At 39.5% G+C, this 14,037-nt stretch overlaps 2 protein-coding genes across 2 annotated transcripts; both read right to left on the reverse strand.

Moving 5' to 3' along the window:
• Positions 1–4,040: 4,040 nt before the first annotated feature.
• On the reverse strand, positions 4,041–6,909 carry mrpl24 (mitochondrial ribosomal protein L24). Its single transcript, XM_029514488.1, has 6 exons — positions 6,887–6,909; positions 6,459–6,645; positions 5,791–5,886; positions 5,244–5,347; positions 4,725–4,855; positions 4,041–4,505 (listed from the first exon to the last, which is right to left on the reverse strand). The coding sequence occupies exons 2-6, from the start codon at positions 6,639–6,641 to the stop codon at positions 4,369–4,371; spliced, it is 651 nt and encodes a 216-aa protein (XP_029370348.1). The 5' UTR covers positions 6,642–6,645; positions 6,887–6,909; the 3' UTR covers positions 4,041–4,368.
• Positions 6,910–9,788: 2,879 nt separating this feature from the next.
• LOC115051481 (hepatoma-derived growth factor) lies at positions 9,789–14,037 on the reverse strand. The gene is made up of 6 exons (XM_029514882.1): positions 13,590–14,037; positions 11,649–11,725; positions 11,335–11,473; positions 10,795–10,953; positions 10,531–10,719; positions 9,789–10,013 (listed from the first exon to the last, which is right to left on the reverse strand). The coding sequence occupies exons 1-6, from the start codon at positions 13,674–13,676 to the stop codon at positions 9,993–9,995; spliced, it is 672 nt and encodes a 223-aa protein (XP_029370742.1). The 5' UTR covers positions 13,677–14,037; the 3' UTR covers positions 9,789–9,992.

Below are 14,037 nucleotides of genomic sequence, written 5' to 3' on the forward strand. Positions count from 1 at the left end.
TTCGACTCTAACTTCAGCTGACTGTCACAGTGACGCAGACAAATTCCAGTCCAGTCACGCTCACTGCAAGACATCATCCTCCCCTCTGCTGTTTGTCTTCAGCAGCAGGGATGTCGTAGAGGATGATGATTAGGAAGTTTGGCCTTCAGGGAGAAACGTCCTCCGTCTGAAATCTCCATCAGATCACTCGCTGTGTCTTTAGAGAAACATTGATTGATGACTCTGAAATTCACTGAGATGTCCAAGTGTGATCATCTCCTGGTGCCGCCGTTTAGCCAAAGCTACGATGATTCACTTCAGCACCAGTATGACAGAGATACTATTTAAATTGAAGCACCAGAAGCACCAGAACAGCCCATGAAAACATCTGCTTTTAGTTTGAGGATGTCCACACAAATCAGATCTTATATAGAAAAAGGACTTTGTTGATTTGAACTAATTTAAGTGTGTGTGTGTGTGTGTCATACAATGGTACATTTACACAACAGAACAGAACACAGCAGAACACAACCTCAGGGCAGTTTTAGAGTACTTCATTTTGATTTTCTCACACTGCATGTTCCTAATTTCATAAAATAACCTTCAATTTTATAAGAAATGACTCCATGCATCAATAATAATCATAAATAATAAATGTTTGATAATATAATACTGATGTGGGTCATAGATTCAGGTTTGACCTAGGTACAGGATACACCACCACTGACTTTCATGAGATGACTAACTTTCCAAACTGGTGCGTAGTAATAAAAACATTGGAAACAGAGCAGTGGGATGGCTGTGAGAATATAATCGTGTGAGAGAGCAGAGATTTGGCTTGTCCTGTATCCCCATCATATCCTAGAAGTGTAAAAAAGGGTTTAATGTCAAGTTGAGAACGCACAGAAGAAGAAAATGGGTCATTTTGGTTTTAAATGCTCATATCATATACAGACTATTTTTGTCTTTTTTCCTGTGAACTCCAGATCTACAGATGAAGTCAACTGGTCATACTGCGCACTAAACTAGTATGCTATATCTAGATGAAAGAATTAAGTATTTTTAGCAGATTTTTGTAACCTTCTGAGGTCATGCACAAGAATCTGTTAGGAGCCAACTAAATTAGACCAAACATAGTTGGACATCGATGTGAGCCATGCCTCAGACCTGCATATAAGCTAATGTTACATTTTCCAGCATCCATCAAACGACCAGCCTATACTTAGACACTATCATTATATTGTGAGCTAGGCTTAGATCATCAAATGAGTCAAGAGCAGCACTGAAATTTAGGTTTAAAGTGCCTTCAGATGTTCTGGAGATGTTTGAATGATAACTGGTCCTTGTGTTTCTGCTAGACTGAAGGTAATACCACTTATCAAGGATGGGTTGATTTCTAAAATCGTGGCCTTGTGTTTAAAAATCTGTAAAATTAGACCACCAAGTGGTTACAAGTACTTTAAAACAAATTCAAGGATGTTAGGGATGCTACATACTGTAATCTGACGTTCTAAGTGAAGTGGACTCTGACACGTGGAGCCACTGCCACCAGGTGGGATTCATTAGTTTACGTGGCTCAGAGGCAAATGTGACTCAGCTAAAATACAGAGCAAAGTCTGCAGTCTATTTTTATGTATTCTTAATTTTGCTTGAGTCATGTTTAGTGGCTTCACTTAACTGGGTTACCAGAAATGCTATCAATTTACCGCAACGTATAAATTAGTAAATAGCTAGTCCTGAAGTTCATTACTCGACCCTGCAAAAGTGGAGATGGTCATAAGTCTGAGCTTTCGTGCAGGTAAATGGGAAAAATTAGGACAAATAAAGCTTCCACTTCACCGATTTTACACTGCACCTTCATGTAATCCCTGGCTGAAATGCAATGCTCATGCAATGACAGGAAAGACGACCAGCCTTTGAATAATTTTTCCTCCCATAAAAGAAAAACCTCAAAACCCAGTTTCCGCTGACTGGCTGCTTTTATTCCCTCTTGGATGCAAAGTGGCAGAGCAAACTGCTCAGGAGGGATGAGTGTGGGAAAGCTGCTCCACACACTGGCCAAACCAGCAGGCTGACATGCTTTCTGCATGATGCTGCTATACTGACCAGAAATTAGAGTATGGAGAGCCACTGTGAAATTTTGACGCTATTATATGATCTGTGACACATCGTTTTTTTTGCTTTGCTTTGTGTCCGTGCCTGGAGGCCAGGCTAGTTGCTTCTGCAGCTGGAGATCTGGCAACAAGTTAACTTGGTCTTTTTGTAAATCAATACTTGTGGTTAACCAGCAAGGAAAAAGAGACTTCATACACTTCATTGGTTGTGTGTCACACACATCACTTATATATGTTCAGCTGAGGAGGATCGTAAAAGGGATCGGGAATTTCATTGACAGATTTAGATAAAAGTTTTATATTATTTTTATGTGTAGTGGGATATTTTAAGTGCAGGGACTGTTGCTTTGGGGTCAGTCAGCTGTTTTGAGAGTGTGAAATACAATTTTGTCAGGATCATAGTGAGAACTTTAGAAGTATAGATGACCAAATGAGTCCACATGCTGCAGTGCAACCCCACCAACAGTCATCAAACAAGCTTGACAAATTTAAGACCTGTCTATAAATTACCACCCACCTGTATGTTAGCTTACTATATACATGTGTTTTTTTACTTTATATGTTTGTAGTTCATGTACCTATTTTGCCTCAAACGTTCCAAATCAGTAATAAAATAATAAACACCCACCATGTGTAATTGGGAATATAATGGTAAAAGATTACAGAATAAAAACACTCTAAATTCCCTTAAAAGGCCGTGTTCAACCCTGAATTGAATGACTGTATGATTTATGATTCATGAAGTAAAAAAAACTAACCCTGATCTGCTTCGTGTCTCATTTGTAGGCAATGCTGATGTTACTTTAATAAATTGTGAACTAATAAAACATTTTAAGTCGAACATCTTCACAGGATCATGTGGATTTAGAGGAAAATGTTTCAAGATCTAAGAAACCCTGAATCTGCATTGAGCAATTTCAAGTTTCTGGCGACAAATTAGGAAAACTTTTAAGGTTGCCAGGTTGAATGTGCCGACCAGCTGGAGAGACTGAAGTAGGTGAACAATTAATGCTTTATCCTTCTTCTACAGCTGTAAAAATGTCCCTCAACATTTCCACATTTTAATACATGACTTTTGACTGGTTTTTGCAGCTGGAAAAACAAAAACGTTAACAATGGTTCTGGATCACTGATGTCTCAGTAAACCAGGAGTGTGACAGAGAGAACCAGGGTCCATTCAGTGACTGAGATTATCTAATGTAGCTGTGCATTTCCTCTATGGTTAAATGTGGTGGGTAGCGAGAGGAATTACGGCACTGCTGCTGCTTTGTTGTCTACTTCATGTCATCCTTTCATCATATGAACTAAATGTAATCAATTAATGTCACTACAGTTACATATTTCAAAATGTACGACTTTTAAACACATTGATACTTGTTTCAAAAAAGCCCTGTTTATAAACGAGAAAGGAAACTTTACCTGCAGCTAATGAGCTTGAGATGGTAAAAGAAAGTTGATATTTTTTCTGAATTTTTCATAGTAGGTCATAAATTTAGAGGTAAAGTCATTATTGAAACCTGATGCTGATCGCAGCAATAACATGCAATGCCAGTATATAAAGAGTCAAATAAAGTGACTGCAAACTTTGTTGAAACTATTCAGTCTGTATAGTCTCCTCCCCAGCCATTTCCTTCTCCACAATGTTTCCCAGACATGTTGGAAAGACAGACTCATTTGTCTCAGGGCTTCAAGTTTTGGAGAGCATCATGTCTGGGCTTCTGTAAAATAATATAGCTATTTTCAGCCTCATGAGTGATCCAAACAGGCTGCAACCATAACCAAAATTAACCCTCCAGATACCATGAACTACCTCAGTTTTCCAGTCTTCCCAGTCTGTGCGTGTAATGTTAAACATCAACTTATTCACTCTTTCATGGATGGCACTACTGTATTCTGTGAACTTGCATAAGTGCCAGTCGAATTTCTGTATATAGAACTGCATGATTTAGAACGTTCTTTATTTATAGAGTAAAAAAAAGAAAATTAATTGGTTTATGTGACATTTATTCATTATATTATAAACAAACAAACAATGATGCCTCTATAAATAGAGAATTCAGGAGACATTTAAGTTGCACATATTGTTGCTTCTGTTTCCCCTCCAAACACTGCTGTATGATTTCTCTCATAATTTGGATGTTGCAGAAGTATTACCACCAAAGCCTTCCTCATGCTGGGCTGACAGTGTTGTTTTGTGTGTCCCCTGGCATAAATATCTTCTGAGTTGCTATGAAACCTGGGTAACAGAAGATGTGAGTGTCTGTAGTTTCTCTGGTTAGTACCAGTATGACCGTTGTTGCCGCCTGTTCTCCTGAATACCCATCTTCTCCATGACCTCTTCCTCCAGGGTTTTCAGCGATGGTACGTAAGTCTTTTGTAGAGTGTCTTCTGGACTGGTGTCTTTAGGCCCATCTGTGAGGTTGGGAAAAAAACAGGCCCCATTGAAAAAAAAAAAAAAAAAAAAGCAGGCCATGAAAAGTAAAATCAAGATTTCCATCTTTTTATGGCATTTTATGGCATTTGAGTCTCTGCTGGACAAAAAAAAATGGTTGCTGACTGTTGATTACTCATGGAATAAACTGTATCAACTTTGGGCCCTGAGGAGAAAACCACTCCAAAAAAAACACACACCTTTCCACTGCTCTGGTACAATGCCGTCTCGTCGCTCCACAACAGGCTTAGGGATGATTCGGCCCGTCCTGACAGACACTCGGACTCTCTCACCCTCCTCTGTGAATTTCCATTCCACTTCAGTGGGCTTCCTGAAAGATTAATGTCGGTATGACACAATTTGATCTGTTAAGATTCATTCAGAAGTGCTTTGAATAGTGTTGTCCTGGGGCAACACTTTTAATAATTGGATGTAATACAAGCATCAACTACAACATAGAAACTTTAGATGCACACTGATGTCAGAACCAAACTGAATCATGATAGGCAAAATATGTTTCCTAATATATTCAACTTTTCCATTATTGCTGTGCTGTCATTTCAACACCAACTGCAGAACTTTGGGTGAAACAGTGAAAGCTGGAAAAAGCACCATAACACACTTTGACTGCTTACCTGTGGTTCAGCTATTGATGAGGTCCTGAGATGTACATGCATAGCCACAACTATAATGCTGCATTGTTGGAATGCTTACTGTACCTGTCTGAGGGGTCTATCAGGGTGACATCATGTAGCAGAATAGGTGCCTCACTGGCAATGTAAGTCCCACGATAATCCCCCGTTTGTCCAATATACCTGTGATGCTGACAGAGAAAACAATAGTTTGTGTTTTTTCTCACATGCCTGTTGATGAGAAGGTTAGTGCACTTTGACAATGGCTACTCCCTGACAGCCTTGGCCTAAGATATTTGGCTCCATCTGGTGGAGCTAAAAAATAAACACAGGGGATTTTATACCATTGAAGTTTCACTGTTTTGCATTATTGATGAAAGTTAAGATTGGCTCTATGTATGTTAAAGCATCATTGCACTGTGTAGAGAAAACAGATATTGCAAGCATCTTATTTACTTATATACTTAGCATCTTAATACTACATACACTAAAGATACACTAAATAACATATAGATAAATGTCAGAAATGTTGCTAATTTTATTGTTAGACATGGTATTTATAGGGGTTATACAAGTAAATGCCCCATCAGTATAGTCTGCACAGTTTTCTATGTGTAAAAGGTTATTTTCTTACTGTGTTCAGTCCCTCCAGAATAACCCAGTTTCTATGTCTGAAGACTTGGGTAACTTTCCCCTGCTTCCCTTTGTCCTTTCCTGTGAGAATTTGAACCTGCAAAACAAAAGGAGATTCTTAACTATGTGTTAAACAAGATATTTTTGAAGCAGCCACTTCATTTTTTGAAAACAAGATTTAGGTGATATGTAAAGTTGACTCAATATAACATTATTCTAATGGCTGAATTTTAAAAGGTGCTTTTCTATTGTTTTATTGTTCTGTTTCCATAATTGCAGAACTGAAACGTCACAGTTAGACTTCAGAAGTCAGAAGACAGAAGTCAGGGTTGAAAACCTGGGATGGGTCAACTAGATATTGATGGGTAAGGTTCGTGCTCAACAGTCTCACCTGACATGCTCTGCTTTCGTATTGATTTGTAAGATATGTTTTAAGGTTTGAGGTAGTTATCTATCTATTATTCTGCAGCAGAAAAAGGAGCCCAGACATACAGCCAGAGTCAGAGAGGATCTTCAGAGACAAGAACAACGAGGAGAACTGCAGCAGGGAGGTCTGATCAGACTGGGATCACATGAGGAGACACTGACATGACCATAACTTATGATGGACGGATAAACAGAGCTGTTTTTAAGCTTTTGGATTTGCGCAGTTTGTTCTTGGTTTCTCACCGTGTCCCCCCGGAGCACAGTCCAGTCCTCCGGTGCGATCGGCTCCACGAACACCTTCCTCCTCTTCTTCCCCGGAGGGTTTCGCCTCAGGGCGGCCGCTGTCCACGGCCTGTTGGTGCCGTACCGGTAGCCTTTGGGAGATACCACCTTGGCTGCCATCGACAGGAGAGCGGTGAGCCTCATTGTGCTACAAGGACAAAATAAAAGCGAGGCTGGTGAGTCACGGCTGAGACTGCAGGAGGCTGTCGACTCTCAGCCCGGGCTAGGCTAACGCTAGCTAGCGGAGTAGCTAAATTAACGCTGCTTCAGCCGCTAAGCACACAGCTATTTCTAGAAACATGTAAATTAAATACGCATGCTAATTTTCATTTCGATAAAGCGCAGAGAGTAAACATTTCTCCACATGTAGCCTGGTAAAGCTATATTACCCTCTGTTGATGTCAAAGTCACATGCAGCAGCTGGAGCAGCAGCGCCGCCTGCCGGATGGGAGGGCGGTAGCTGATTATACGCATGCGCAGTTGTAATTTTCAAATCAAGCCCTGAGGTCAGGGTCTACTTCATAAAACCAACGATGAAAAACTCCTGTCACTGCAAATTTTACACTTCCGATGAGACTGTTCAAATATTTCATAACAGTCAAAAACAATGTGCAAAACATTTTGGACACCTTAAACATGTTTTATTTGCCATTATTTATCCTTAAACCCCTTCTGCCATCTATTTAGACAAAAAGCTAGTCATCTTATTTTTTATGCTGACTTGCAGAATGACTCCAATATCCCATCTGCACCATTTGTTTTGATTACAGCAGTTCAACAGGAAAATCCTGACTGGCTAAGCTGTTCTCATATTGCGTCCGTCCATGGAGTCAGATATTTGTTCCAGTTTCTACAATTTCTACTGCCTTGAAAAGCTGTGCTATAAATAGGAGCCTTTTCCTGCAAGACAAGAAACCACATTTTCAAAAAATCTCTCACATAGCATTGAAGCACGTACTAGTTGGCTGTTAATTATGTGAGGTAGTTTTAGCAACTGCTACATGTATCATTTACACATTGATACTAAAAGAAACAAACAAACAAAAAAAAAAAAAAAACAGCAGTTAAAGCCTAGCACACTGTCATAAAGGAATGGATTTTTAAAACCCATCACCAACCAAACACTGTATTTTGAGAACTTACTCAAACCAAACTGCATGGCAGATTAGAAGCTGTCAGGACACGTTATGTAACACCAAAAGTAGTTCAGCTATCACAGCCTAAAGCCCCAAACTGTACTGTGAGCCTCACTTGGGAACAAATTATGTATGACAAGTACATGCGCACACGCACGAGTTGGCATCATTAGTGCCGTGCATTTGTAACAGAGTGAAAAATGGGATGTGAAATCATTAATTGGGTTTGGGTGACTTGAACAGTGGACTTCCCCACTGCTAAAAACACAATGTGTGAGTCTGGAGACTCAACAATATGTATTACAAACTGCATACAACCCTCTTGGTTTAACAGAAGAGAGGGGCTAAGACTTTAATGCTGTGTCATCAGAATCATCGACCAAAAAAAAAACTCCAAAGAAACTATATTGATAACATGACAGACAAAAATTTTTTTTTTTGTAATCAACAGGTTTATTAAATGGACTGGCAACTACAATAGTAAACCAAGCAGCAGAGTAAGATGAATGGAAGCTTCCGAAAATAACACAGAAAGCCAAACCAATAATTACACTGTAACACCAAATTAAACCCTTGGAATTAACTGCAGATCTGAGTGGGGGACTTGGAATATTATTTTGAAATCAGTGGTTTGCTGATAGGAAGGTGGTCATCTTATAATCAAACAGCTAAATATTTTCACTTTTAAGCACTAGGAGTTCCCTTAATATGACAATTTGACAAACTGTGGGCTCATGTTGCCAAATACAGGACACTGAAGCTATGACTAGGACATCCAAGAAACATGGTGAAAAGGCCAAGTATTTAGAAACAAACCTCAAACCTTAAAAATTACAAATAGTGTAAAAGAACAACACCACATATTGACCAATTTGTCAAAACAAATGTTTGAATAAAACACATCTTTAAAACTTCACAAATTTGTTTCACAACCAAAATAATAAGACTATTAAAGTAAAACAGACTCATATTCCAGTTAGAAGGGTAAGAAACCAAAGAGTCAGAAACTTAAGTATTACAGATTGTTCACTGTGTAGTTTCTCAATTTGATTACTTCCAAAAACACATTTTTGTAGACCATATGTTGGTATTAACAATGCCAGAAATACGTTTTAGAGCTGAAAACACACACACAAAAAACAAAAAAACATTCTCCCCCAATAAACAAAACAACAAAAACAAACAAACAAACAAAAAAAAACCCCTAACAAAACATATTTGGTACGACCAATTACTGAATACAATTAAGCGTTCTTCACAATTACATCAATATCAAGCAATGACAGCATTAATGTGAGCTGAGTTGGAAATAAAGTTAAACTGAGAGTTGAGCTGGTGGATTTTTGAAAGTTTGCCAGGTTATTTTCTAAGAAAAAGTGATGACTATTAATTTACCCCCCCAAAAATGTCATTGATCCACCTTGACATGAAATGTTTCAGGACCAAGCTGACAACAACATTCAGGAATGTCTTTCTGCTTTCAATGACGCACATTATCAGTTACAGAGGGGTTTAAAAATTAACTGTTTTAATCCTATGATACTTCTTCTCAAATGGGGTTTACATTTTCAATATGTTCAAATGGGATTCTTTACAATGAATCACATAATTTGGTCACCTGCAATGAAGCATACTACAACAAAACCCGTGTTGCAGAAAAAACATCATAGTAAACTAGTTGGTGCTAAATGGGGCAGTGAAGAAAAAAATTCTGAAAGTGCAACTCATATACCCAACGACTGAAAAAATAATGATGAAGCTGAGAAGCTAGGTGAAATAAGTGAAAATAAGACATGTAATTTATAAACTAAAGCTGAGAGCATGGGTGAAAACTTGTTCTTGTTCCTGTACAATATCTATGTTTGAAAACCATTAAATCTGAGCCTTTGTCAAATAAATGTTGATTTTTTTTTTGTTTAAATGTTTTCTATTTTAATTTATTACTATATTCAGTGTTTATTCCCTCTAAACTGACAAAAATGTTTTGACACCTAGCATTTAGTCTTTGTAATCATGTAATTGCACTTAGAAATAAAAAATATATACACACCAAAATCCCATCTATAAATGGGCCTTAAAGTGCCCAGTTCAATTGTTTGAAATCAGATTAGCAAACTTTTGTTTCTGGGATATATGATATCCCAAAAATGGCAAATGAGGATTTGTTTGTGTCTCAATACAAACACTTAGTTGTTTTTTTTTTGTTGTTGTTTTGTTTTTTTTTAAGTTTTTTTTGTATTTATTTTTTTATTCTCTTATTAATGAAATGGCTGAAATTTGGCATCCTGCAGTTAACCATGGTGATGCTTAAATTCCAGACAAAAGCGTCAAAGGTTCTTGGTTTTCTTCTGAGTTGATGTTAAGCGCTATCTGTCACAGGCTGTGGGGAGAGGTGGAGAGCACTTCCATGAATTATTACGATCTGTTTGTTTCAAAAAAAGTATCTCAAACAGTGCATTTAATAGTACAATACATTTAGTTTCTTACAGGGCATTTTGTATGACTCTTCTTTTTTTAACTTCTGTGTACTTCATTTGTGGACTGTTCCATGTACCCATAATTTTCAATAAAAACTTAAAACAGCTTCTAACTTTTAAAAAAGGTTTCATTGTTGGCATTATTTTACCAGCTACATAACCAGTGGATCAGTCACCACTGAAGAAAATTATCCAGGAAAGCACCAAAATCAAATAATCATTCAGTGGACAACCATGTTCTTTCACCATTTTTACTTTTAGTTTTGATTTTTGTAGCAACTATCAGACAACAAAATTCTAGCATTTAGAAATACTCATGCTTAACTGCCATGAACTGTAAACAGTGACTGCTTTGAATTTGAATTTGATTTGAAAACATCTTTGTGTTTCACTGGTAAATAACATTCATAAGAGCTTCACCTTATCTGCTGTTAGTTGTCCTCCTACTGGAGCATTTTCCTGGGCCTCAGGTTTTGACTCACTCTGTGAGGAGGGAGCAGTTGCCTTGGGTCCAGCCACATCGTTGAGCTTGGCCTCTGCATTAGACTTGTTGCTGTCTACTTTAGAGTCACCCTCTGCTCCTGAATCTTTCGGCCGCTTGGGAGATGCCTACCAAAGGTTTGTAAAAGTATCAGACAGACAGCTCAAAAAGTAAACATGAAGCTTTCTTCTTTCCTACTATACCTCTGTGGATTCCCCTGCTTTTCGTTTGGTTCCTGCCCTCTCGTTCTTCTCATCAATGACCAGGGCCCCTTCATCCTCATCACTGCTGCCCTCAGCATCTACTTTCTCCGAACTTCCTGTATCCCCTGCTCCTTCTGATGCATTGTCTTTCTTCGATGACTAAAGAGAGATTCAGATATTGGTGAGTGACACAAAAAAGACTGAACTGTTAAGTGTTTCAAGACCCCCCCCCCCCCCCCCCCCCCAAAAAAAAAAGTGTCAAGTTCATATAGAGAAAGAGTTTTCTGGAGATCTGATTGCAGTCAGTTTTTACACCATAACAATTTGTGATTAACAAACACTGAAAGTCTTTTCCTCCCTGGCTGATAGAGCTTCCACATGTTACCTTTAAAAGATGAATTGGCAGCAAGTTTGGGGCTTGCTGTGTACATCAGCTAATGTGTCTACATAGCCTTAACTCTTTCTTGGTCTATTTCATTATGTGCCCACAATACTGTACAACAAATTGACACCTGTCCTCTGTCCTATAAATGGACCCACCTCGTAGGCTTCATGTGTGACAGTGGGGTTGTTTTCAATCTCCCAGAGTCCCTCAGCAAATCCCTTCCTCTTGTTTGCCTTTCCAAATTTCTCCTTACATTCATCGTATGGGAACAAATCCTTGGCCCCCAGGAATGCCCTGTATGGGTCAAACAAACCTTAGTATTTTACTAAATATGTTCACATATGCATTACTTTACTCACAAATAAATATCTCTACTGAATTTACTGTCAGTAGCAGTTAAAGTCATTTCTGTCATCATTTTTACTCCACGTAGCAAAAGATTAATGATACTATTAATTGAAATACTCACGTCTCATGTGTTCCAAAAAAGAACACCTGGTATTTGTTTGAGGGCGATTTCACTGCTCCTTCAGGTAACTCATCAATCTGTGAATTAAGAACACAACCTGTCAAAAAGGATGATGATGAAGCTACTTCATAAGTGTAATACTGGCTCAAAATGTGATTATGATACTGATGTTGTGACAGACACAGGTTCTCAACGTAATCGTTCTGACTGATGTGAATAGTTCAAAATTACATTTGACAAACCATGTTCAGTGCTGAAATATATACACATTCACATGCCATTTCTGAGAATGACTAAATGGGGTTTCCTTGAATTTGAGGTGATCAGAGCAGAAGGCATTTGGCACTTTTGCTTAATATATTGCTTTGTTTTAATTACCAAAAGTGTTGCTCATTCACTTTCTGTAAATTGACTAATGAAGCAACATTTGTGATTTTAATGCTAAATTATGCCTATGAGTCATGGAGCACGTTGGAGTTATCTTAGTCTGATGAAGTCATACTGGTGACTGTGAAAAATCCCCACTACTCTCACTAATGAACTCCGTGATAGCTGGTATCGCTGTGCTTTCTGGTTTCCTTTACATGTTAAAATTCCTTGCAGTGCACCATTTGGCTCTACAACTGCTCAAGTACTTATTTGTGTTTTAAAAAGACAGGGACAAGAGAGCATTATTATGGCGGCCAAGCGTTGCGTCCGTTTGCCTTTGCCAGACAGGCCTTTTGGCATTCCCAGATAAGGCCACAGTTTCAGGATAGGTGGGGCAGGCCTCTAGCTGGCTAAGATGAGACACGGCTGATAAGACGAAGAAAACGATGAAGGAGCAGAAAGCAACAGTGACAGTAAATTCATTAGTATGGGAAACAGCAGAAATTCATTCATTTTGATTTGGAAACACTGAATAGTACCTAAAGTAAATGGAGGCAAAGGGTAGTGCTGATAAATCTTATTTAGATGGCTGCTGCATCAGAAAAGAGAAACCACCAGTTGTGTTTGGGATCAGACATCATTTCTTTTCCACTTTATTTCATCTCAACTATGGCTCTAATTCAGTATGTAGCAGCTGTTTATTGAGCTATTTCACCCCCCTTTTCCTCACCTTGAGCTCAAAAGACTCTGAATGGGGCTTCATTGTAGAGGAAAACTTATAACCAACTATAAAGTTCACACTTGGCTGACTTATTAGGAAACACTGGCGGTAATGTCAGGCTGAAGTGTGTTTATGGAGCGGGCAGACATTACCTTATGTTGTTATTCCACCGTTTTTGTTTGTTTGTTTAATTTTTACGAGCTTTCTTAAACAAGACGAGCCGAAACGCTGTCACCAATCAGGCAGGCATGTTTACAAAGTACCGGGGCACATTGCTCCTGCTCCATGTGCAGCTTGTAAGGCAACAGTTAAGTATTTTATATATAAAAACTTATTAACTTGTTAATTTAAGTTATTTCAGAGTAGCATCGTGTCTTCATGTCAGATGGCCCCAGACACCATTTTCCTCCGGGATGGACGTTACTGCCGTTGCTGACATGACCGTTATGTTTCGCAGCCTGCGTTCTGTTGCCCAACTGCTCTTAACGGCTGACATCTAAGTTAACATTAGCTTCCCCACACACAGGCCGGGGGGGCCGCACCGAAAAGGAGCAGCTTCCCGATTACATTAGCAGTTAGTTAGCCGTGTTAGTGGGTGGAGATGTGTCCGACAACCAGGATTTATCCCCAACCGGAGGACATTTTTTTTTTTTCAACCGTGCACTGAAACGCCAGCCGCAACTGGATGCTCGGCAACGCCAAGCAGCCAGCTAGCAGGCTAGGCTAACTCATGGTAGCTAACCGCTGTTAGGCCTCTCAGGTAAACTGGAGACAGCAGCAGGCTGCCGCACGGAGACTGAGAGGACCGAGAGCCGCGGCTGGAAACGGCAAATGTAATGTCGTGTGCTTACCCTCGCAGGCCAGTGCGGGTACCCCTTCATTTTAGCAAACACCAGGTCTCCCGGTTTGTATTCCTTTTGCCTGTTGGACCTCGGCATGTTTGTGGCAGAAACGGGGCTCGCTGTGTCAGATGTGTGTGTGTGTGCAATTAAGTCACAGCGGTGGTGGTGCTAATGTTGTGGCACGGATCCCGGATCGGTCAACACCTGCAGCCGACAAGCCGAGCGTCGGTTTGTCATCCAAATAAACCAGGCGCGGCAAAAACTGGAGCGAAGACGCGGCGGCCGACTTTTTCTTTTTTTTTTTTTTTTCTTATTTTTTTCCCGCGGATCCAGTGAAATGCAACCACGGCCGGTGACAGCGACGCTCCGGTGCAGGTTTGAGCAGCGTTACCGCTGTGACTATTTGGTTTGCACCTTATCCCACAATGCACCGGCTCGTCCCCGGGACTGTTTGGGT

Source organism: Echeneis naucrates, chromosome 11 (assembly GCF_900963305.1).
Source record: "Echeneis naucrates chromosome 11, fEcheNa1.1, whole genome shotgun sequence".
Lineage (NCBI taxonomy): Eukaryota > Metazoa > Chordata > Actinopteri > Carangiformes > Echeneidae > Echeneis > Echeneis naucrates.